Source organism: Chiloscyllium plagiosum, unplaced genomic scaffold (genome assembly GCF_037043375.1).
Source record: "Chiloscyllium plagiosum isolate Xiang-an unplaced genomic scaffold, Cpla_swu_hap1 HiC_scaffold_12, whole genome shotgun sequence".
NCBI classification, from domain to species: domain Eukaryota; kingdom Metazoa; phylum Chordata; class Chondrichthyes; order Orectolobiformes; family Hemiscylliidae; genus Chiloscyllium; species Chiloscyllium plagiosum.
The window spans coordinates 107,281,604-107,308,145 of record NW_028270150.1 but is presented as its reverse complement, the minus strand read 5'-3'; the positions used below and the strand labels follow the sequence as shown (position 1 = coordinate 107,308,145).

The 26,542-nt window shown below is 41.6% G+C and overlaps 1 protein-coding gene and 1 long non-coding RNA gene across 6 annotated transcripts in view; one reads left to right on the top strand and one right to left on the bottom strand.

Moving 5' to 3' along the window:
- LOC148148685 (uncharacterized) overlaps positions 1–26,542 on the top strand; it is a 213,158-nt gene that overhangs the window by 28,521 nt on the left and 158,095 nt on the right. The window contains exon 3 of the long non-coding RNA XR_015758964.1: positions 3,471–3,643. This is a non-coding gene — a long non-coding RNA (uncharacterized LOC148148685). The remainder of the gene's footprint in view (positions 1–3,470; positions 3,644–26,542) is intronic.
- Positions 22,772–26,542, bottom strand: part of dgkh (diacylglycerol kinase, eta) — a 601,101-nt gene continuing 597,330 nt past the window's right edge. For all 5 annotated transcript variants that reach the window (XM_043694442.2, XM_043694440.2, XM_043694441.2 and 2 more), the window contains one exon: positions 22,772–24,176. In XM_043694442.2, the coding sequence (XP_043550377.1) occupies positions 24,087–24,176 (90 nt within the window). In that variant the 3' untranslated portion in view covers positions 22,772–24,086. The remainder of the gene's footprint in view (positions 24,177–26,542) is intronic.

Sequence of the window (26,542 nt, the reverse complement as noted above, 5' to 3'; positions counted from 1 at the left end):
ATAATCCCTTAGAGTCATAGATGCATACACCACAGAAACAGGCCCTTCAACTCAACTTACCCATGCTTACCAGGTTTCCTAAACTGAACATTTGCCTGTGTTTGGCCCACATTCCTCTAATCCTTTCCTGTCCATGCCCCTGTCCAAATGTCTTTTAAACGTTGTAATTGTATCCACTCTTCTTCTGGCAGCTCATTCCATATACACACCCCACCCTCTGTGTGAAAAGATTACCTTCAGGTGCCTTTTGAATCTTTCTCCCACACCTTAAACCAATGCCCTCTCTTGGACTCCCCAATGCTGGAGAAAATACCTTGGCCCCTCATGATTTTATAACCTCTATAAAGTCACCCCTCAGCCTCCTACGCTCCATGGATACAATTCCCAGCCTATCCAGCTATTCCTTATAACTCCAACCTTCCAGTCACAATAACATCCTTGTAAATCTTTCCAGCTTAATAGCAACAGGGGAACCAGAATTGTACAGACTACTTTAAATGTGCCCTTAGCAATGTCTTGTACAGTAGTAACATTATGTCCCAATTGTACTCAATGCTTTGACCAATTATGATACTATGGCTTTAAGTTGTCTATTTTGTTCTTTTAGTTTAAGACCAAGATGCTGATGTGTCTATTTAAAACTGGTAACAGCTTGTAAGGCCTTGGATTTTTTTAAAGTTGGAACAATAGAAGCAGCCTAAATAGATGTGGTCAAACTCTCTCAGAACCAGGACTTTTAGTTACTTAGTTTTTCAGTAGCAGTTGTGTCCGGGTCTGTTGCTGCAGTACATCTCTCCCTGCTACTCTGAGTTCTCTTGATGTTTTTCCTCCTGGGCTACTGGAGTTGCATGTGATACAATCTGTTTTCTGAATTTGCATTTTGCCAAGGGTGTGTTACTATACTGGAACAATTAATGTTTATTAATGATTTGGAGAAAATGTTTATTAACTAACTGTTGGAAAAGATCTGCACTCTGCCTACACACAGCATGGCCACACAAAGCAGAAAATCAAGCCTGTCTAAACCATACAAGAAACACCCAGAATACCAAACAAGCTGACAAGGGAAACCAGACATAACCACAGTCACTCACAGACTAGGGAATACACTTCCCAAGACAAACTGACAATAAGCTTCCTGGACCCGATACACACAGCTGTCCCAAAGCCCAAAGGGCAGTCTCCTATCCCTGTGATAGCAAAGCCACACAAAGCTCAGGTCAGACGGAAAGGCACCAGAATACCTCGCTCACAGGAGAGCAACAATTGAAACATCTTACTGCAAAGGTAAGAGACATTCTCACCTTCCCTCAAAGAGAGCTGGAATCTGCTGATCTAATTAAGAACTGATTGATGCTGCCAGGAAGCTTCATTGTATCTACATTCAGATAACTGCTTTGCGATTATCACCATCATAACTGGATTACTTGACTGTCAAGACCATTGTATTTTCACTATTTTTAATTAGCATCATTGTACTTTATTCCTATGAAAACTGGCTTGATTCTCAGCTCTACCTTGATCTGCCTGTGCAGACTGTCAGTTCTGTGTCAACCTCGTCAATTTCTCTTCCAGCTATATAGCTTGTAGTAAACAGCTTGTCTATTTCACCCGATCTGGCTAGTGTGGTCTCTGTTCAATTGGGCTCAATTCTCCGACACTAACTAATCTATTATTCTGTTAAATTTTCCAGTAGAGTTACAGCTAAGCGTGTTTTTTTTTTCTTTTGTTTTACCATTGTCATTGAGTCATGCAGCACAGAAACCGATCCAAACAGTCCATGCCGAACATGATCCCAAAGTAAACTAGTCCCACCGTTTGCTCCTGGTCCAAATAACTCCAAACCTTTCCTATCCAAGTTTCTTTTAAGCGTTGTAAATGTATCCGCATCCATCAATTTCTCAGGGAGTTCAGTCCACACGGGAATCGTCCTCTACGTAAGAAATTTGCCTCGCATGTCTTTTTTTAAATCTCTCTCCTCTCACCTTAAAAATGTGGCCCCTAATCTTGAAGTTCCCCATCCTAGGGAAAAGCCAATAACCATTAACTCTATCTATACCTCTCATTATTTTATAAACTTCTATCAGGTTGCCCCTCAACCTCCTAGGCTCCTGTGGAAAAAGGTCCCAGCCTTTTTTTTTAATATAACGTAAAACTTCCATTCCGGGCAACATCCTGGTAAATCTCTTTTGAATCCTCTCCAGCTCAATATCCTTTTTGTGACGGGGTGACCAGAACTGGATGCGGTACTCCAGAAGAGGCCTCACCAATGTCCTGTACAACCTCAACATGACTTCCTAACTCCTATATTCAAAGGACTGAGCAATAAAAGCAAGTGTACCACCCTGTCTATATGTGATGCAAACTTCAAAGAATTATGTAGCTGCACTCCTAGATTCCTCTGTTTGACAACACTATTCAAAGCCCTACAATTAATTGTATAAGTCCTGACCTTGTTTGTTGCACCAAAATGCAACATCTCGCATTTATCCAGATTGAACTCCATCAGCCATTTTTCAGCCCAATCGCCCATTTGATTGAGATCCCTTTGTAATCTTAGTAAATCTTCTTCACTGTCTACTGTTCCACCAATGTTGGTGTCATCTGCAAATGTACTAACCATGTCTTCTATATTCTCACCCAAATCATTTATATAAATGACAACAAAAGAGGACCCAGAAACTATTCCTGCAGAACACCGCTGGTCACAGGCCTCCAGTGTGAAAAGCAACCCTCCACCATTATCGTCTGTTTCTGGCTGTTATACCAATTATGTATCCAATTAGCAAGCTCACCCTGAATCCCATGTGACCTACCAGCATCTGCAGTCATTGTTCTTACCTTTACTAATTAGTCTACCATGCAGAACCTTGTCAAATGTTTTACTAAAATCCAAATAAATATCTATTGTACTGCCATCAACAATCTTTTTGCTAACTTTGTCAAAAAACTCAATCAAGTTTGTGAGACCTGATTTTCCTTGCACAAAACCGTGCTGACTATTCCTAATCAATTTCTGCCTCCGTTTCATTTAATGTCAAGTAGTTTCACCAAGTACATTGCATTTGGAATGCAACACCTTACATTTACCTTTAAAATAAGAAAAAGGGTCTAACCTATCTCCTTAATATATCTTGAGGGGATTTGGTCTGATCCATAACAAAGCAAGTGTGCCAAATGCCTCCTTCACCCTATCAACCTGTGACGCCACTTTCTAGTAACATACCTCTGAGGTGTCTCTGCTTGATAACACGCCCCAAATCCAGATGTTTTGAGGTTATGAATAGAATGAGATAAATGCAAGTGCTTTCCTTTTATTTCTCATGTTTCAGTGCCAAAGCAGATCATCTTCACCTTGAAGAAGACAGGTAAATTATTCTAATCAGTGTCTGACTGGCTGATTGACTGTCCATAACAATTTCTGAACACAGCTTGCACAGGTTTACCAAGTTTACATGTTTTATGATCAGTTTTCAGGGAAGCCTACACCATATGGGTGGAGTACCAAAGGTCAATGCATGGAAGCATGGCTGTCTTCAAGTACCTCATTCCTCCTTCAGTGCAGGAATATGTTAGCATGATATTGTTGGAGAAAGATACAGTCTCAATCATCTCACGGAGGACCAGAAAATGCAAATCTAAAGTAAGGTACTTTTTGTATCCCTTGTTTTGTGTCTAATATCCAAATCTTGTGATATTACAATGTGACATTCAGTTATCTAAGCTAGACTGTTTTCCAAAAGTGAGATGGGAACCCCAAAATGACTGTGGAAAAAAAGATTTTGCTGTTTATGGGTTTTACCTAGACATTTTCAATGTGTCTACTGGTATCATCTTAGAATTCAGTAAATAATCTGTATTTATTTGCTCCCTTCTTGAATAACGGTACCAACATTGGCTGTCCTCCAGTAGCTAGAGAGGATTTGAGAATTATTACCAGTGCCCCAGCTACTTCCCCCATGGCCTCCCTCAGCAAGCTGGCATAAGATTCATCCGGCCCTGGAGTTATCAACTTTTTAACCAGCCAGATCACTCCAAACCTCCTGTCTGATAGAATTTCTTTCATTGTATCACAGATCTTTTCCCTCATTTCTATATCCATATTGTCCCTCTTACTAGTGAACAATGATGAAGTATTCATTTAGAACCTTAAATCCTCTGGTTCCAAGCACAAATTACCACGACTGTCCTTAAGGGCCCAAATCTTTCCCTGGTTATACTTTCATCCTTAATGTACTTATAAAATAACTGAGGATTTTCCTTCATTTTACCTGCCATTATTCCTTTGTACCCAACGTTGGCTCTCCTAACTTGTTTTTTATTCCGAGTACATTTAGTACTCCTCCAGACCTCTGTTGTTTTGAGTCCTCGTTTTCTCCCTTCTCTTAATTCAATCCTGTATATCCCTTGATATTCAGGGTTCACAGGATTTGATGGTTCCACCCATTTTCCTTTTTGGAACTTGTTGGCGTAGTAGCCTATTTTCCTCCTTGAGTTTGTCCCACTGCTCTGACACACATTTACCTGAAAGGAACTGCTCCCAGTTCAAACCTGAACTTATTTAAAATGACCTTCCTCCAGTTTAGAATTTTGTAATGGAAAAGGACAAAATGGGCCTGAAATCAATCGTCAATATAATAGTTATCATCACTGTCTGCAAAATGCTCCACTGATAGAACATAGAACAGGCACATTATAGGCCCTTCAGCCTTCAATGTTATGTTGACCTTTTATCCTACTTGAAGGTTAGACTAACCTCCATACCCTTCTTGAACTAGCCTCCATTGCCTATCCAAGAGTTGCTTAAATGTCCCTAACTTAACTCGCTCTACCACCAATGCTGGCAGTGCATTCCACACCCCCCCACACCCCCCTCTAAATCTTTCACATATCTACCTCAGTTAATGTTGGAGACGTTGAAATCTCCTACTATCGCTTGAACCCCTACATTGCAGAAAGAGGCCGTTCAACCCGTGGAGTCTACACCGACCCTCCGAAGAGCATCCCACCCAGGCACCACCTCCCCCCTTCCATTTAGCATGGCCAATCCACCTACTTTGTACATCTTTGGACTGTGGGAGGAAACTGGAGCACCCGGAGGAAACCCACGCAGACACTGGGAGAATGTGCAAACCCCACACAGACCGTCACCCAAGGCTGGAATTGAACCGGGTCCCTAATACTGTGAGGCAGCAATTCTAACCACTGAGCTGTCCACTACCCTGTTACTTTTACACTTCTTTGAAATTTTCCCACATTTCTGCCCTTCTAGAGACACAATGGACATAATGCTATGGAACAAACCAGGCAAGTGGTAGAATTGATAGTGGGGGAGCATTTTGTGTGATTGTGACCATAATTCAGTACGATTTAAGGTAAAAGAAATGAAGGTTTGGAATTGGGAGCAGGGCGACTTCAATATAATAAAATAAGATCTAGTCAAAATGGACTGGGGAAATTTACTTGCAGAAAAATTTAGCATTGGGAACCACTCAAATGGATAAGAATGACAGTGTAGGGCCAACAGTTTTCTGTAAAGATGAAGAATGGGATCAACAAGTGTAGAAAGAATTCTAATGCCAAGGATTGGATTAGGAAAGAAAGGAAGCTTACAGTAGGCACTGAGGGTTTAAAAGTTAAAAGCCCTAGTGACCTATGGAAAATGCAGAGTTGCCTTAAAAAAAAGAATTTGGAATCATCGAATTTCTGCTACAAAAGGGGGCCATTCAACCCATTGTTTCTGTACCAGCTCCTGAAACAGCTACCCCACTCTTCAGCCTTATCCCTGTTGCCCTCTCCTGTCATCACTTCCATATATCCAGCTCTCTTTTGAAACCACTGACAGAATCCACCTTCAACACTCTCCCAGGTAGTGCATTCCAAATCCCAACAAAGCAAAGGGGGGAGCATGATAAAATAATGGCAGGTAAGGGCATTTTTTAAGTACATTAGGGGAAACAGGATAAGCAGGGATATAGTAGGGTCTGAAGTGGCAAACTATGTAGTAAACTAGAAGGTGTAAGATTTTAAATAAGTATTTTACATCTTTATTCACTATAGAGAAAGACATGTAAATACAGAAATCAGGGAGGAGGACTGGGATATACTTGAAAAATTACAATTAAGAGGGTGCAGGTATTAGCAGTTTTCAAGGGTACAGTATTCAGTAAATTCCCAGGCCCAAATGACATGTGCCAGCCTGCTGTGGGAAGCAAGAGCAGCAACATTACTTTTCAAACCTTCAGTGGCCACAGAAGAGGTGCTAGAAGAGTGAAGGACAGACAATTCCAGAAAGATGGTAAGGATAAACCAGAGAACTATAATAATCTAATTCTGTTCCTGGGAGAGTCTGAATACCCTTACATCAGATAAATACAGAAAGTATGTGTGACTGCATCACCAATAAAGGAGTTAGTGGGAATGAAAAAATAGCCCTTGAAAATTAAAAAAAAGTAACTCTTTAGAAAATGATTTTGAATCCTCTGGTAAGATCTCTCGTGAAATACTCTCCTTCTGAAAACCAGCTTTGTTGGTGAGAAATGTCTGCTGTGAAACACCTGTTGGTGACTTGGTGCATTTGCTGAGAGGTGTGAGGGAGGAGTGAAGGACTCCTGGGAAGTCATATATTTGTGTGGTTGCGTTACCCGAAACACTACTCTGGCAGTGTCTCCCACCCATCCTCCTCCTCTAACCATAAAAAAAGGTTCTGTGCGCCAGATTGGTAAGGTAACGAGTTTATTTTTTATTCCTTATTTTTCAACAGTTTCTTTGGGAATTTAGAATAGTGGGAATGAGGGCAGCTGAATATTCCTCCTGCAGAATGTGGGAGGTAAGGGTTATCACTAGTGTCCCTGCTGACTGTATCTATGGGAAGTGCACCCAACTCCAGCTCCTTGAAAATAGTGTTAGGGAACTGGAGCTAGAGCTGGATGAACTTTGGATCATTTGGCGGGGCGGAGGGGGTTATTGAGAGGAGTTACAGGGAGGTAGTCACACCTCAGGTACAAGAAAAAGGCAGATGGGTTACAGTCAGGGGATGGAAAGGGAACTGGCAGGCAGTGCAGGGATCCCCTCAACAATAGTGTACTGTTTTGGATACTTTTGGTGGGGGTGGGGGGGGGAAATCGACTTACCAGGAGAAAGCTGTGGGACACGGCTCCGGCACAGAGTCTGTCCCTGCTGCTCAGAAGGGAAGGGGGATGAGGAGCAGAGCAGTAGTCATTGGGAACTCCATAGTTAGGGGAACAGATAGGAGGTTCTGTGGGAATGCGAGAGACTCACGGTTGGTGTGTTGCCTCCCAGGTGCTAGGGTTCGTAATGTCTCTGATTGTGTTTTTGGGATCCTTAAGGGGGAGAGGGAGTGGCCCCAAGTCGTGGTCCACATCAGGACCAAAGACATAGGTAGGAAGAGAGATGGGGATTTAAGGCAGATATTCAGGGAGCTAGGATAGAAGCTTAGAGCTAGGACGAACAGAGTTGTTGTCTCTGGTTTGTTGCCCGTGCCACGTGCTAGTGAGGCAAGGAATAGGGAGAGAGGAGTTCACATGTGCTACAGGGATGGTGCGGGAGGGAGGGATTCTTGGATAATTGGGGCTCTTTCTGAGGTAGGTGGGACATCTACAAGCACGATGGTCTTGATCTGAACCAGAGGGGTACCAATACCGGGGGGGGGGGGAGGGGGGATGAAATTCGCTAAGGCTAGTGGGGTGGGTTTAAACTAATCCAGCAGGGGGATGGGAACCAAAATTGTACTTTAAATATAGAAAAGGTTGAGAGTAGGGAGGTCCAAAATCAGGTTTCAGGGACACAAGATGGCACCGGCAAGCAAGAAGTTGGTTTGAAGTGTGTCTACTTCAGCGCCAGGAGCATCCGGAATAAGGTGGGTGAACTTGCAGTATGGGTTGGTACCTGGGACTTCGATGTTGTGGCCATTTCGGAGACATGGTTTGAGCAGGGACAGGAATGGTTGCTGCAGGTTCCAGGATTTAGGTGTTTCAGTAAGAACTGAGAAGATGGTAAAAGAGGAGGAGGTGTGGCATTGTTGGTCAAGGACAGTATTACAGTGGCAGAAAGGACATCTGGGGACTCGTCAACTGAGGTAGTATGGGCTGAGGTTAGAAACAGGAAAGGAGAGGTCACCCTGTTGGGGGTTTTCTATAGGCCTCTGAATAGTTCCAGAGATGTAGAGGAAAGGATAGCAAAGATGATTCTCAATAGGAACGAAAGAGACAGGGTAGTTGTCATGGGGGACTTAAACTTTCCAAATATTGACTGGGAACACTATAGTATGGGTACTATAGATGGGTCAGTTTTTGTCCAGTGTGTGCAGGAGGGCTTCCTGACACAGTATGTAGACAGGCCAACAAGGGGCGAAGCCACATTAGATTTGGTACTGGGTAATGAGTCTGGCCAGGTGTTAGACTTGCAAGTACGTGAGCACTTTGGTGATAGCGATCACAATTCTGGTATGTTTACTTTAGTGATAGAAAGGGATAGGTGTATACCACTGGGCAAGAGTTACAGCTGGGGGAAAGGCAATTACGATGTGATTAGGCAAGATTTAGGAAGCATAGGATGGGGAAGAAAACTGCAGGGGATGGGCACATTAGAAATGTGAAGCTTATTCGAGGAAAAGCTCCTGAGTGTCCTAGATAAGTATGTACCTGTCAGGCAGGGAGGAAACTGTAGAGCGCGGGAGCCGTGGTTTACGAAGGAAGTGGAATCTCTGGTGAAGAGACAGAAGAAGGCTTATGTTAGGATGAGATGTGAAGGCTCAGTTAGGGCACTTGAGGGTTACAAGGTAGCCGGGAAAGACCTAAAGAGAGAGCTCAGTAGAGCCAGGAGGAGACATGACAAGTTGTTGGCGGATAGGATCAGGGAAAACCCGAAGGCTTTCTATAGGTATTTAAGGAATAAAAGAATGACGAGAGTAAGATTAGGGCCAATCAAGGATAGTAGTGGGACGTTGAGTGTGGAGAATAGGGGAAGCACTAAATGAATATTTTTCGACAGTATTCACTCTGATTTGATTACTTAGTGTGGAAGCAGGTCCTTCGGCCCAACAAGTCCACATCAACTCTCCGAAGAGCGACCCATCCCCTACATTTACCCCTTCACCTAACACTACGGGCAATTTAGCATGGCCAATTCTCCGAACCTGCACATTTTTGGAAACCCACACAGACACTGAGAGAATGTGAAAACTCCACACAGACAGTAGCCTGAAGTGGGAATTGAACCCGGGTCTCTGACACTGTGAGGCAGCAGTGCTTGCTACTGTGCCGCCCAACAATGTTGTCGAGGAGAATACTGAGATACAGGCTACTAGACTAGGTGGGATTGAGGTTCACAAGGAAGAGGTATTAGAAATCCTGCAGAGTGTGAAAATAGATAGTCTCCTGGGCCGGATGGGATTTATCCTAGGATCCTCTGGGAAGCCAGGAGGAGATTGCTGAGCCTTTGGTATTGATCTTTAAATCATCATTGTATACAAAAATAGTGTCAGAAGACTGGAGGATAGCAAATGTGGTTCCCTTGTTGAAGAAGGGGAGTAGACAACCCTGGTAGTAATTGACCAGTAAGCCTTCCTTCAGTTGTTGGTAAAGTGTTGGAAAAGGTTATAAGAGATAGATCATCTAGAAAAGAAAAATTTGATTAGGGATAGTCAGCACGGTTTTGTGAAGGGTAGGTCGTGCCTCACAAACCTTATTGAGTTCTTTGAGAAGCCAACCAAACAGGTAGATGAGAGTAAACCGGTTGATGTGGTGTATATGGTTTTCAGCAAGACGGTCGATAAGGTTCCCCACAGTAGGCTATTGTACAAAATGTGGAGGAATGGGATTGTGGGAGATATAGCAGTTTGGATCAGTAATTGGCTTGCTGAAAGAAGACAGGGTGGTGGTTGATGGGAAATGTTCATCCTGGAGTCCAGTTACTAGTGGTCAGTGTTGGGTCCACTGCTGTTTGTCATTTTTATAAATGACCTGGATAAGGGTGTAGAAGGGTGGGTTAGTAAATTTGCAGATGACACTAAGGTTTGTGGAGTTGTGGATAGTGACGAAGGATGTTGTAGGTTACAGAGAGACATAGATAAGCTGCAGAGCTGGGCTGAGAGACGGCAAATGGAGTTTAATGTGGACAAGTGCGAGGTGATTCACTTTGGTCGGAGTAACCGGAATGCAAAGTACTGGGCTAATGGTAAGATTCTTGGTAGTGTAGATGAGCAGAGAGATCTCGGTGTCCAGGTACACCGATCCTTGAAAGTTCCGGAACCATGAGGTTATGCTGCAGCTATGCAAAACTCTGGTGCGGCCACACTTGGAGTATTGTATACAGTTCTGGTCACCGCATTATAAGAAGGATGTGGAAGCTTTGGAAAGGGTGCAGAGGAGATTTACTCAGATGTTGCCTGGTATGGAGGGAAGGTCTTATGAGGAAAGGCTGAGGGACTTGAGGCTGTTTTTGTTGGAGAGAAGGTGGTTGAGAGGTGACTTAATACAGACATAAGATAATCAGAGGGTTAGATAGGGTGGACAGGGGGAGCCTTTTTCCAAGTATGGTGACGGCAAGCACGAGGGGACATGGCTTTAAATTGAGGAGTGATAGATATAGGTCAGATGTCAGAGGTAGTTTCTTTACTCAGAGTAGTAAGGGTATGGAATGCTTTGCCTGCAATGGTGGTAGATTTGCCAACTTTAAGTGCATTTAAGTTGTCAATGGACAAGCATGTGGATGTACATGGAATAGTGTAGGTGGGATGGGCTTCAGATTGGTATGACAGGTGGGTGCAACATCGAGGGCCGAACGGCCTGTACTGCGCTGTAATGTTTTCTGTTCCTCCTTGCTATGGCAGTGCTGCAGTGGTTTTGGAGTTGATTTTTAGGGATGGCAGCGAAGTGGGTCTGGTCTAGAAATCCCTGCTTTTGCACCCTCGGGCAGCTTTAGCAGCTGCTTTCCCTTGCCACTCCAGAAACCAATGAGCCGCGGATGGAACAAAAAATGAACTTTGCTGCAACTTAGCCTGAATTATTTGTTTTTACAATTTCTGTAATTAAAATGGTGCCTAATTCTGGTGATTTGTACACATCTCACTGTATTTTCACTTGTATGTTCTCCTACCCAATCTCTTGGTAAATGTCAGTGTTACTCTACCTATTTAAATAAAACATTGTGATTGCAAATTAAAAATAAACGAAAGTAAATGGTGTGTTTGTTTAAGCATGATTCCTATGAGGAAGAGAAATCTGATAGACAACAGATTAAAATAAATGACAATGCCATTGAGCAGTGAATGCATTTGGATTTATTTAATATTTCAGCATATTAGGAAGATCTGAACAGACTGCCTTTGCCTTTCCCTAAGCAGCTCATACTGTACAACAAAAATGAACCACCAATTCCAGCAATATACAAAAATACACATCTGAGTAACTTTCTAAACAATAATTAGTCAACCATGCATTTAACAGAAAAGGCACAGAAAACAAAACCCTTTCTAGTAGTCAGAATTACCAGCTACATAAATAAATCACCCAAATATCTATAAGTAAATGTAACACTATATTCAAAGGGTGAACACACATAAAACATCTTTATTTTCCAAACCGTATGCAATAAATACTTAATATTTTGTTTATTTAAAAATAAAACTGTGCTGTTGTAAACGTTATGTAAACAAACACGTTTCACTTTTGCCTTACCTTTATCAGAATACATCAAGACAAATCTGTTGTCTATTGGTTGATTTTTAAATGACATTGGAAGGGTATCGGGCAGTTTAAAGCTATACTCATTTCTGAAGCAAAACCTGTCCTCCAATTTGGTATCACAATATGGTGTTAATATGCAAGGAGGAAACCTTCAAGGCAAATCAAAGAATAGAAAGAAGCTTCGTGGGGCAATCAATCAGTCTCACCATTCATGTAAAAGCTATATCTTGGTCACCCTGGCTTCTGATGCATGCGGAAAACCATTGCTATCCTTAAGCTGCAATGCAATCCACAAAGGAATTCACACGGGTAACCTTCTGATTGCTGAGATATGGAAGGTTCAGTTTCTCCCGCAAAGGGCATTGCCTACTTTGGCTTGGTGCTCCCTACCTGCGCCAGATAACCTAAGTAGGAGACTGTTGCATAAAGAAGATAAAGTGGGAATTCTATAAAGTTTGCATAAATTTTCCATCCGGTAGTAACTTCATATGCTCGATAGAACAGGCAGGAGCTTAAAAAGGACAGGCTTAACAATGTTAAGGTTTTAACTTTTGTCCAGGTGACTGTTTTAACACACAATTCATGTGTGCATCCCAGCTTCACACATTTCGTCTTCTCTGCTGTGAGCTTTGACATTTAGGGACTGTTGAGAATGCCTCTTTTAAAAAGTCTACTGCGCCACTTCTACAGCCACCACCCAATTTAGATAAGGAAAACATTGTTCAGGAATGTATCAAATAGCCTCCTCAGAAGATGAGGCTTGGAAGTGTAGGACTGCTGTTGCTACAGAAGTAAGCAATGATTTAGCAAGTAAACACCAAGATCGCTTATAAACTTGATTTAAGGACAACCATAAATAGAACTAGAAAATGGTCTTAGAAAATAGCTAAATCACAATTTGTTACATTAACTACCACAAATACCAGCACAATTTTAATACAGTTACAAATATCAAAGGGGACTGCACAATGGATAATCCAAACTGTATAAAATACATCCCAGGCAGAAGAATAATACTCGAGGTACAATGACAGATATGTGTGGTCATTACAGTGTCAAACTGTATTAGTGCAACATAGCCCATTAAAGATCATAAGCAAAACTTTTGAAATTACATGCACATCTTGCTTGTAAACGCATTGTGAAAAGAAGCTGTGTCAATTATTTGCCACTAACTGTTGCACTTAAATGCATCCCAAGAGATGGCTGGCCACTGGGAGAGGAAAGAAAATTAGTGTTCTCTAGAATTCTACAAACATGTTTGTCCCCAGTGCATTATAAATTCCTCATGATAAAGCCTTGTCAATCATTATTCATACAGTGCAGCATTAAGAGTTGGGTTTTGTTTAGTGTTCCAAGTTCCCATATACTAACCAATCTTTGCAGCAGTGGATTGGGAAGACTAACTTCTAATTAGTGTAAAACGACTTAAAGGATCACGTAAGTGTTGCTGCCCATGTCTCTTTGAGAAAGTAGGAAGGTTGCTACTGTGTCCTTTACGAATCTGGTACAAAAAACGTTTCTATTATAAGGCTTCATTCTTCAAAGTGACTGCATAGAAGAGTTAAAAGCATACAATTGCAGGTCATTGGTGTAAGTGCAATATGAATTGAAGGTTTAAAGACAGCTTCACCACTTGCTTTTCCGGGTGAAGATTTTGTGCAGACATCTGCTGCTGCCAATTTAAAGTAAGTACAAAAATGATTTGTCCTGTTTGTTCTTGGGAGCCAGTTCTGAAGGGAACTGCCAAATTTCCGAATGCCCTCCAGTCCCATTTAGTAACTTGAGACTTATGGGGAGTGAATATGATTCATGGGGCTCTATTTCATGATCTCAATGAGTAATACTGTGCAGGCCACACAGCACTGCTGCTTGGCCCAGCAGAACAGCATAAGACCATGCTTACAAACCAATTTCTCCTCCACTTGCCTTTTTCTTTATTCTCCACAGACTGCAGTACAAAGGCATAACTCTTTCAGTTCCGGACTGAGTGAGCCCTGTACCAGCTGAGGTTTTTACATCAAAGCCCCGTCGTCTTTCTCAAATATCTGTTAGAAATTCCATGTCGTCATTTTGAAAAGCATGGAGTTTGAACAGTGCAGTGTCCAGGTCATTAAAGGTAGTTGATATGGTCATTTCATTTTGTCTGTGTGCAAATTAGCTACTTATTTTCCAACATCACAACAGTGATGATACTTTGAAAACACTTCATTTGCTGTAAAAAGCTACAGTGAGATTGTGAATGGAGTTGGATTATTTTGATTCTTTCACTTGTACACACAATGATAGAAACCTGTAGGCATTATTATGCAGACACTTCACAGTCTTGCACTAAGTTCCTTACTCTGCTGTTAAGTGGAGGCATTAAACTATTTACTTTCTTTCTAATAGCTATTAGAAAATCAGAGCGCAACTGGAAAAATTTGTTGAGTAGCTCGCAGTAACTTTCCCATGACTGACGACGTCATCCTCCACAACAGTATTAAAAAATTGGAATACCTGCCACGTACATACAAATACAGGAAAACATACACACAAAAATATACACATGTATGAACATACAAAATGGGGGATGTAGACTATTTGGCCCCTTGACCCTGCTCCATAATTCAATAGAATCTCCTGTTTCAAATTCCACACTCCCATCTACTCTCAATTCCCCTTCCTAACAAGAATCTATCTGACTTGGTTTTAAATATATGCAATAACCCACCTCCACCACTTTCAGAGGTGAAATTCCAAAGTCACACAACACTCATGGAAACAAATTCTCATCTCTGTCCTCAAAGGACCATTCCTAATTTAAAAGTGTCCCATGGCTTTGGACTCACCTACAGAGGAAACATACTTTTCACATCCACATTGTCCACTTCTACACATACATAGACAAACATGTAGACAAGGAGAGACCAAAATACTCAGACTCACACAAATGGTCCAGGGATTCACAGCAGATTCTACCAGTCAATATCAACACTGCTGAGGAGATACAGAGCTGACATTCCTGATGAAGGGCGTATGCTCGAAATGTCGATTTTCCTGCTCCTCCGATGCTGCCTGTGCTTTTCCAGCACCACACCTTTTGACCCAGCTATTCAGAGTCTTACATCAGTGAGAAAGCTCATTCAGCCCATTGCAACTGTGACAGCTTTTTGAATGAGGGATGTAATTCCTTATTTTTTCCTGCTGCCCTACAAATGTAGCCTTTTCAAATACACCACTTCTAGCAGTGCATTCCATTTCAGAACAACTTCCAGTTAAAAAAGATTCTCTTAATTTCTCCCATACATTTAAAAAAATATATTAAATCTGTATTTTCTTGCTGATCCTCCTGACACTGCAAATTGTTTCTTCCAGTCTACAACATGAAAAACCATGTCATTTTTAACACCTCCGATCGCTGCTCTGAGAAATTTAATCCTAGTTTCTTTCGTTTCTCAATGAAACAGAAATCCCTCATTTTAGTAACTAATCTGAGTAAATTTCTTCCACATTCTTTTCAAGGCTTTTTCAGCCTTTCCGACATGTACTGGCCAGGCTGGGCCTTTATAAATTGCTAAAGGTTCTATTTTGCACTCTGTGCCTCCAGTCATGAAGCCAAAGATCAATTTGCATTTTTTGCAGGGACCCAAATCCCTCGACTCCAATACTCCCTCTAAAATGGTATAATTACATTTATAATGCTCTTCCCATGATACACTTCTTTATATAACATTGCACGTGTCAATTTCATTATTCATCCCCAACCGCCTTCAGTCTCCTGCTATCACTCTCACCACTTACTGTGGGTGGAATCGTGAGGAAGTGATGAGGCTCTCAGCCAACAGCTAAGGAGCTGCTGAGAGTACCTGGGCATCTATTTTCAGGAACGTCTGCCTCAGTCAATCACCAAGTGTCTCCGGACAAGACATCCAAACCCATTTTGCCCTTTCCCTGGTACTTGCAAACAACCCCTCATGGGACAGCATGAAGATGTCTCACCAATAGTTGGGCTAATCCCAGCAGTGAGGTCGTACTCATAACTAGGGGGTTTTAGGAGGACCAACTATGGGCATTTGCAGCACAGACTTAACCAGAGCTGCCAACCAGGCATTCACCCACCTGACTAAACAGATCCTCCCCCAACAAAGTCACCACAACACTGGGATAACACTTTGGCCAGTGTTTCCAAATTGCAAGTCATGTGTAAACTGTGAAATATGCCTTTTATAGTCTGGATCAGTCATAAAGAGCACTGCTCCCAATAGCGACGCCTGGTTGGACACCAATCTATACTTCACTCCAAGTTTAAAAAAAAAGGCCCGTTCTTGCTCTGTCATATTCCTTAAATCTTCTGGGCTTCAATATGACTCAAAAATCTATGATGTGTCACTTCATCAAACTGGAAGTCAATGCACAACCCTTGTTAACTTCTGCTTGTTCATTGTCAGATACTAATTCTCTAATTAATCCATTTTAATTGTTGTTTACTAATTGTTGTTTTTGAACCCACCACTTACATTAGGCCCGTGCTCAGCAAATTGATCGTCTTCTCTTGTTTGAACATTTAAAATCCTGCAGTATACTGGCACTCATTCTAAAATCAAGAATGATCAGTATATCATGGCAAAAGCTTCTATTCTTTCCAGCATGCCTTTCCTACATAAACTGGGATACATCAAATCTGGATATGGTGAGCTTGCTATTCCTGATCATGGATAGCTGTTTAATACCTAGTTATAATCTGCTCTGAGCAAGAATCAGTGACCTGATTCCAATTAAACTTTCACGTTGCTTCAATTACTTTATCTGTTTAATGTTTAATAGAGCTCCCTTAAACCGAAGGCACACCTGGAGATGTGTGGTTACTGCCTGTTAAAAGTCTCAGTGGCTGATATAGGTCAGATATTAGGTTCCACTGCCTGCTCAACATGATGGTCTTAGCATTTTCAGATTGTCTTTGATGAGAAAACCTCATTGCTTGGAAGCTTTCCTTATATTTTGCCTCAGAATCCTTAAGCTGTCAAGTCTGTGTCACTGTAAACATCCCGTACACTTGTTCAAATACTGTACAAGTCAGAAATACTGACTACCTGCAAATACTGAGGGGATGGAAGTGAAGGATGCTTTTGAATTTACCATGAGGGACAATTTTTTTAACCATATCCATCTATCTGTTACTGATATCTCATATCAGTGTGTCAGGACCCCCTTCATTCCAGATTGCTAATAGCTAAGCAGCTGGAGAACATTCAATGTTGGTATCAAAGTTAAACTTGGTGCCTACACAAATGGGTCAGCATTGGTTTGATGCCCTTTACAACTGTAGTGAAGTATCCAAATATAATCTAGTCTTCACCACTCCCCTTTCCATCTCTCACTCCCCACTCAATAAAGTTTCAAGAAATTTCTTTTCATGAGGGTCTTGAAATAAATGCAAATTGTTGCTGTTGGTTTCAGTAATTCACATCTGTGTGGAATTAGATAAAGATTTGGACACACAGAAAGGTTAGGGACTTTATCTTATTTCAGAGGTGACTTGTTACAGACAAGTACAGTCCTCATTCAACAGATAGAATCCAACTGACTGATTTGTCCCTGCAACTCAAGCAAGCGGAAAGCTTAGAGTGGTTAGGGGCCTCCAGCACCCACCAGATGAGCGTGCAGCACCATGGCTCTCTCTGTTGGTCACGTTTTTGGTTGGTGGGTATATGGGAAGGAGAAGGGGGGGGGGGTGACTGACTAAAATAGTCCATCTCCATCCCCCCTGACATTGCGTTCACTCCTATAACACAGGGGGCTAAAACCAGCAGCCTACCTAGCGTATGTAAATAAATAAATTATCAATTAGGTTTGTTAGATGCCGATAGGCAGCTGGGCAGGTAATTTTCCAAAATGACACAAAATAAAAGACAGGAGGGAAGGGAGGTATTCATTTAGGGGGTGACATTGGGGCACCATTGGGGCATTCATTGGGACACCACCTGCTCCCAAGTTGCTACTCCCCTTTTTACCACACTGCCTGTTTTTTAAACCCCATGTCCTGCCTTTCTGGGTAATCTCCCTGCAGTGGCCACTCCTCAGGAATTAGAGCTGCCAGCCAATCAGATTAGCCAGAGAAGCCTCCCCAAGGACAGAGGGCCTACCCACTGGGGGGCAGGATCCCACTTATAACCAATTTCACCCCACATGGGTGCTAATTGGAGTGTGTTGAATTCAAGTTGACAAACCCCTCACGCACCCCATAAAATGCAGTCCTTAGTGTCCGTAGAGCTTTTTGCACCAGTGCAAAGGCCTCCAACAGTTGACCCTTGTCCAATATACCACCACTCATTTCTAGATCCTCTTACAGTACCCACCTCCCACTCCCCAAACCTTAGACGTACTGGGGCCAATTGTTAAAAACTCATCCATTCCCCACCCACCATATCTCTTGCTGCACTGCAATAAGACCAGGGTTGGAATACAGAATCTGCAAGGCCCTGTTTGTAAACTTCAATACCATTCGATTTAGCACGGCTAAATCGTCGGCTAACTACTTCACCAGCTATTTGGATGCAGTGACTACTGGGGATGGGCAATATGATATTCGTCCAAAATCTCTGCGTCACCAGCTGAAATCCTGTTGTACTAGTGATAACCAGAACACTAAAACCATGTGGTTATTTAACTATTCAGTGGATGTGGAAGAGAGACAGATATAGAAAAGAGTTCTCAGAACAAATCCAGAGAACATGGTCTTGCTGTGAAGAAGACAGGGACTGTAACCCAGTCTACACATTGTGAGCAAATGGAATTGAGATTACAATCCCAGGTGGGCAGAGATATTGCTCCTGACCTTCATGTGGGTAATAATGATTTAAAAGGTAATAATGATTCAATCTTCAGACTAACATTCATCCAGATGCTATTTCCCCTTTTGTTTGCAAACATCTTTTTGATCAGTATAATACCCATCGAAGAAAGCAGCGTAGATATATCATTAAATATAGTGATGCAGGTCCACTGCATATTTAAAAAAGTATAGCATTATGCAATCAAGCTCTGTGAAAACATCAACAAATATCATAGTAAGGATTTGTTAATCTTGATAAAAAGAAGTGTCCATTCTACAGGCTGGTTCACATTAAAGACTCAAGGTCAAAACTGCAAATAGCTTCCCCCCGATCCACGCCCATGTCCCGCACGACTCAGAGCCAGAGACTCAGCTTGAAGAACTGTTCTTACTGAAACTTAATGAAATGCCAAAGACAATTTGCAAAAAGACTACTTTTCTGGGCATTTTGCTGAGCATGCAGTCATTTGGGTGAATGTACAATGGTGTAATCATAACAACTTGCACCATTACCACAGGAAAATAGCCTAAGGTGATTTGAAGAAAAAAATGTCAGAAGGAGGACATTTTAGGAGACTTGGCCAATAACCTGGTCATGGACTTGGATTTTATGCTGTGACCAGGAGAAAAGAAATGGAGAGCTTTAGGAGAGGGAAGATGTAGCTCAAAAAAAAACTGTATTTCAGGACTGCAGAGTGTTCCAGTTTGGTAACTTTTAAAAATTTATTATTTCAATGGATTCTCACCTATCCCTAACTGCTCTTGACAAAGTGATGGTGAGCAGCCTTCTTGAATCACTGCAGTCTATGGGGTATAGAGACACCCACGATGCTGTGAGGGAGGTCCAGGATTTTGTTACAGTGACACTGAAGGAATGGCGCGTGGTTTGGAGGGGAACTTGCAGGTGGTAGTGTTCCCATGTATATGCTACCCTTCTCTATCCAGATGATAGGGGCCTCAGTGAATTTCTACAGTGTATCTTGTAGATGATGGAGGAAGTGAATGTTTAAGATGGTGAATGGGATACTTGCCAAGCAGCTTGTTTTGTCCTTGATGGTGTCAAGCTCCTTCAGTGTTGTTGGGGCTGAATCCATCCAGGCAAGTGAGGAGTATTCCACCACACTCCTAACTTGTACCTTGCAGATGGTGGACAGACTTTTATTATGAGGATGTGGGTGTACTTTAAGAGTTAAAAGCAACAGAACTACCAGACATAGCACCAAGTGTTCTTAATAAGATAGGAGAAAGTGAGGTCTGCAGATGCTGGAGATCAGAGCTCAAAATGTGTTGCTGGAAAAGCGCAGCAGGTCAGGCAGCATCCAGGGAACAGGAGAATCGACGTTTCAGGCATAAGCCCTTCTTCAGGAATTCCTGAAGAAGGGCTTATGCCCGAAATGTCGATTTTCCTGTTCCCTGGATGCTGCCTGACCTGCTGCGCTTTTCCAGCAACACATTTTCAGTTCTCAATAAGATAACAATGTAGTACTTGGTCGAACAACTAGATTAGCTTGTTGCTTGGAGACAAAACCAAATTTGAATTTGACCAATCAGTTTAAATTATACCCGAAGAAACCAAACTCCAATCCAGTTTGAATTGCGTATATTGACAATCTTAAAAACCAATGACACATGATTTGGGGGTCTGAGACTGGGGAAAATTGAACAGTTGAGAGGAGAACTGCCGAGCCCCGGCGGGTAAAAGACTGTCTGAAAAATAGTTCTCATAAAAGTATCTTTTTGAATAGTAACCTGTGACGCAGAAATTCCTAAAAAGAAGACGACACAGGAAGATCCAAATAGAAGAACCGGAAGCTGCCTGGTTTTGAGATAAGAGGGTTGTTTTGTAAATCTTAATTGGGAGTTTTATTGGACTAGTATTATAGAAGGGAAGGTAAAAGTTAAGTTAGAGGAAGAACTTGGACATAGTTGTTAGTTAATTATTCTCTGTTATACTTTAAGAAATAAAGTTAATTTTTACTTTAAATAGTTCTTGGCCACTCAAATTTCACAGATTACTGCACGGGATAAAACCTTACTGTGTTGCTGGTTTTATATTAAGCAGGTTGTAACACTTTGGTGAGTTACTCGCTGCAAGAATCCTAGCCTCTGACCTGGAGTGAGGTGGGATATGTCAAGATTTATAAAGGATGGGAATTTTAAACTTTAGATATAAATGTAAAACTTGTCATAGTCCCAGAGGATTAAAGGAGTGCTCTGTGAGACAGAGGTGACTTCTGATGAATTTAACCTGAAGTGAGGGGCAATATCAAGAAGGTAGGACCCATTATGGGAATTCAGATTTTGCTGTTGCCATCACTATACATCTTAAATCAACCATCAGTTAGGTGGCTAACTGGCCACCTCCATTGAGTTAGCAATGACAAGGTACATTTTGGATAGCAGAGATTTGGAGATGGAGTTTTTCGAAAGTCTATGTGAAGAAAGCTTGAGAAGAAGATGGGTGACTGGAGAAGCTGAGAAGATGAAACCATTAAGTGTGAGAGTGTGGTTCTTTGTGACAGACAGGAGACAGGATCAGATGTGGCTTCAGAATTAGATAGAATGTTAGGAGGACATATTGTCTGAGGCATTGGGTCAGCGAGAAGATAAGCTTGGCAGTACAGGAGTTGGAATGAAGGCAATGGCTCCAGCTATGCTAACATCTGTCAGGATAAAAGGACAGCTACTCACCGGATGCTGAATAAGCCGGTGGCTATTCAGTGGAAGTAGAAGATCTGAGAGGGACAATGGTGAGGTAGGAGCTGGCTGTCATGAGCATTCTATAACCATGTTTGGAGGAGATTTTGTGAAATACGTGGGAAGGTTATTCAGTTAAAGGACTCAACAGTGAATCCTGATAATCTTGGAAATTAGCATTTCCAACAGGACTTTAAACTAGCGAGCTTTGAGAAGATTTGTAACTCAGGTTGAGGTTCTAGATGTAAGTTTGCTCACTGAGCTGGAAGGTTCATTTTCAGACATTTCGTCACCATACTGGGTAACATCATCAGTGAGCCTCTGGTGAAGCACTGGTGGTATGGCCTGCTTTTTTTTAATGTGTTTAGGTTTCCTTAGGGTGGTGATGTCATTGCCTGTTCTTTTTCTCAGGGGGTGATAAATGCGATCCAGTCAAAGTGTTTGTTGATAGAGTTCTGGTTGGAGTATCATGCCTCTAGGAATTCTCGCGCGTGTCTCTGTTTGGCTTGACCTAGGGTGGATGTGTTGTCCCAGTTGAAGTGATGTCCTTCTTCATCCATATGTAAGGATACTAGTGAAAGTGGGTCATGTTGGTTTGTGGCTAGTTTTCTGCCCGTTGACCAATGTAGTGTTTGTTACAGTCCTTGCAAGGTATTTTGTAAATGACATTAGTTTTGTTTGTTGTTTGCTCGTTACAATAAGCAGAACAAATGTCATTTACAAAATACCTTGCAAGAACTGTAATAAACACTACATTAGACAAACAGGCAGAAAACTAGCCACCAAGATACATGAACATCTCACTAGTATCTTTACATACAGATGAAGAAGGACACCACTTCGACTGGGACAACACATCCATCCTAGGACAAGCCAAACAGCAACACACACGAGAATCCCTAGAAGCATGACACTCCAACGGGAACTCTATCAACAAACACATTGATTTGATCCCATTAACCACCCCTTGAGAAAAAGAACAGGAAATGACTACCACAGAAAATTGAAAATTACATCACCAACCCAAGGAAACTAAACAGATAAATAGTGGATCATACCAGTAGTGCTTCACCGGAGGCTCACTGATGTTACCTAGTATGGTGACGAAATGTCTGAAAATGAACTTTCCAGCTAAGTGAGCAAACTTACATCCAGACTTTAACATATTTTAAATGTTTAAGACAACTGGCAAAAACTCAAATAGGTGGGGATGAGGATTTTTATTTTTACTCAGTGAGTTGTGAAGGCTGCTGGGCGCATTATGGGAGCAACTTTCAACAGGGAATGTGTCCTGTACATTAAAATGAGAATTTTACGATGCCACAGGAAAGGGAATGGAAGATTTTTTTCAAAAAGTGGGGAGAGGAAATGCACACTCCAATTATATATGATCCTAATTGATTCTAACTGCATAAACCTGCGCAGGTAGAATCCATCCTCGTTTTTGTTAACTGTATCAACTGAGATTAAGTATGTGGAGGGTTCTAATTGTATGGTTACTTGAGCACATATAAAGACACACTTGCAGACACAGGTTGAGGGTCAGGTTCGGAGGTATATACCTGTAAAGCAGCTCTCTATGAATAAATGTATGTTTCTTCCTTCACTGACTATCTATCAGGACTAAAACACCTTTGTGTTTTATAAAAAATATTTGCTATTCTGCTATTTTATTTCCTTGGGTTTGTTCGGTGGAAGCTCACCAGGAGCTTTACAGACTATGCATAAAGTTGCTTTTTAACTTAAAATGAGGGCAAAATATAAACTAGCAATCCCTGTTATTTTTTTCGTGATTAACTGCCTGTATTGATTGCTCTGATCAAAATGCAATAATTGCTTTTCCTGCCCATTAACTTCCCCAAATCTTATATTGCCAGCAAATATGTGTGTTTGTGTTTACACAGTGTGCACACATAACTACATTAAAAAAAAATCCATCTTGGAGATGCTTATGTTGAGAGCTACCCTGTTGTGACCCGTTGAGTTCCTGAACAATCAGAGCCATCAACTTGCCCTTAATCAAGTCGGCTGCACTCACTGGAATGGGTGACACAAACCTACAGTCTTGTGTGAACCAGTCCTTGTCAAAGTAATACACTCATGCAAAATACAGCTGAGGAGCGGAGACAATGTTTCATTAACAAACACTTCAGCATTAATAAGTTACTCTCTATTAAACAGATATAAAACTTGTTCAAGTGTTTTTCTTTTTTAAAAAAAACATTAGTCATATGTCATGCAATCCTAGAAAGAGTTCAAGCAGGCACACTGTGCGGTATAATCTGCATGCATGCTACACTGCATGTGCTTCCTACATCAGTCTGGATTAGATGCCTTGGTCACTGAGTGATATGCTCCGCAGACCGTATTCACAGGTCAAGAAACACTGATGGGAGCATCTGCTCCAAATATTGTACAGGATACAAACCAATTCCACCTTCTAAAGCAATAAAGGCAATTAATCTGCATGAAATTGATATGTAACTGCGATAAAACAAGCCGTTTTTGGATCCACGGCCCTCGCGGAAGGAAGTCCTGAAATATTTTGCACCTATTTACCATTTTGCAGCATCCTTGTTTCCCGGAGGGTTACGCAGTTCAATGTAAACCAATGTTTACCGATGCATATTAGGACTTGTCACATTAAAACAATCTAAAATGGCTGCTGAAGGTCAATATGTTGGCACAAAACCCTCAGTTTAAGGTTAGAAAAAGAATATATTAACTGAAGCAAACTCCTGAACATTGCACCCTGTGACGCAGCGAGGTCACAAATCCTACTGAGTGGAAAACCTGCAGAGTGTCACCAGACTCCCCTGAGAGGTCTGTACAATGTTCCACTATTTTCTGAGATAGCACCAGAACAGCTACACTTCTGGCATAGAAGTGTTTTTGCTGAGGTCCTTAATTCCCTGGAGAATTCGCTTCATGTGGCCCACTTTCGTTATCCCCAGATCCTGAAAGAAGAAAGAGAAATGAATGGATGTTTGCCTCACAGCTTTATGGTGACATAATATTTTCACAGAAACTCCAAGGCATACACTGAAGCCATGCGATGACAAGGCATCTGTGTTGGTCAGATCAAAATCTCAATATTGCAGACAACAAAAGAACAAAAGATGAACAAAGTTAAAACAACCTGCCCTTCTGTTTCAGTCATTGTGTATGTCATCGCATATATCATTCTATGTGGACTTGGATTGGTTGCCTTTAAAGACCTTTGATCCAGGCTGGTTCTGAATTCTTTACTTCTTCTGGAGATGCATAAGTATTTGTCCCAGTGCTTTTAGTCTCCTGGTCTGCTCGTACTCCATGTATCTCTAATCCCAAATTTCTTTGGTTGCCCCTCCCACCCTCGGAATCTTGTGATAGAAAGAACAGGGAAATCTCTACCATGCCTGTCATAGCAGCACACTGCTCCAAAGTGCTAAAGCAAACAAATGAAAGCAATTGTAGTCACTGTTGCAACGTAGGAACTGCAGCAGACAATTTGGAACAATAAGATCCAATGAACAGCAGTGCGATAATGACCAGACCATCTGTTTTTTGGGATGTGGATTGATGGATAAAGATTGGCCAAAACACCAATTGGCTTCCTTGGAAATAGAATCATGGGAGAGCCATCTGAGAATTTTGGTTTAATGAATTATTCAAACAACAGCATCGCTGACAGTGCAGATCTCCCTCAGTACTGCACTCGTGGGTCAGGTGAACAATACATACAACACGGTCTGGAGTGGGACATGGATATGCATTCTTTAACGCAGAAGTAAGAATGCTGCCACTGAGCAACACCTTGCCCTGCAAAGGATGCAACCTTTCTTCAGTTGCCTCCACCCATTCACTTCAGATAAAACACTGGGGGTCAGTGGACTGAGCCCACACTCGAGGCAGACAGTTGCGGGCTGGAGAATTGGCTCTGAATTTATCCAAAGCTAGGGTACTCCTTGAAACGAGTATCAAAGACTCGACAGCTTTACTCCAAAGAACAAGAAGGCATTCTTTAGCGGCTTGGTCAGCATTCTTTCCTCATTAAAATTAGATGAACCTATCATTGGGGAAGCGCTTCTGCACAAAATGAAACTATAATTCCTATACAACATTTTTCACTCTGACTGTTCATACTGAAATGTATAAAACCCACATATGAAAGCATTATAGGTGGCCACGTCTTGCCTGGGTGGGCATCTTATGGTCTGTTCTGTTTGACATGTTCATCTCCTCCATCATTGGAAAACAATTTTGCTGTCCAGACTGCTGGAAGTGTGAACTGATAACTGCACCAGGGATGGTAATGGGACCTCAGTGAACAATACAGACTACCTCCACAACCAATAAGATTTAAAGATTGAGAAATAACCAGAGGAGAGGCTGGGATGAAAGGTGGATTACAGTCAAATCAGGTGCAGAAGGAGACATAAAGAGAGGGAGAAAGAGATTTGATTAATGGAAAGAAAAACGATTTAGGCAGGAAAAGTAAGAATAAAATTCGGAACTTAAAAAGTGACACATTTAAAATCTCCAAATTCTTGAAGGAATTAGAATCCACACATCTAATTGTTCATTTGTTTGGCAAGGTAAGTTGATTGGTAGTCTTCAATAGTTACCACAACGTTAAAAGGCCACATGCACTGTTAACCCGCAAATTACCTTCCCATGGTTTGCTGAATAGACTGCAGCTACAATATAAAAATCACAGGGAGGTTTGGGTGAGGGATGAGAAGTAATGTTTGTAAAGCTAACATTCAAATAGTGCAAACTGAACAGCAAACTGCAATTCATGGGGTAGCTATTCCTCACCACAAATGCCTGTACGGTTTGTGCACACATAACCGGGTACATCAATCATACTACTGTTGTCATTTCAGCAAATGCAATGTTGGTTTTTAATCTCCAGGACCTTTCTCTATAGTAATAGCAGAATACGCTATATGTCAATATATGTGTGTCCAGTATGTTTGAGTTGGGTTTGATTTATTCTTGTCACATACATCGTGATACAGTGAAAAGTATTGCTTTAATGCTCAACAGGCTGATCGTATCATACAAATGCATCAGGGTAGCAGAATAGAGTGCAAATTACAGTGATACAGCAGCAGAAGGTGTATAGAGAGAGAGAGAGAGATCAACATCAATATTTGAGAGGTCTGTTCAAAAGTCTAATAACAGCAGGAAAGAAGTTGTTCTTCAATCTGTTCATATGTGTATTTAAACTTTTATATTTTCTGCCTGACAGAAGAGGGTGGAAGTGAATATAACTGGGGTGACAGAAGTATTAGGCTACTTTTCTGAGGCAGCGGGAAGTACAGATGGAGTCAATATA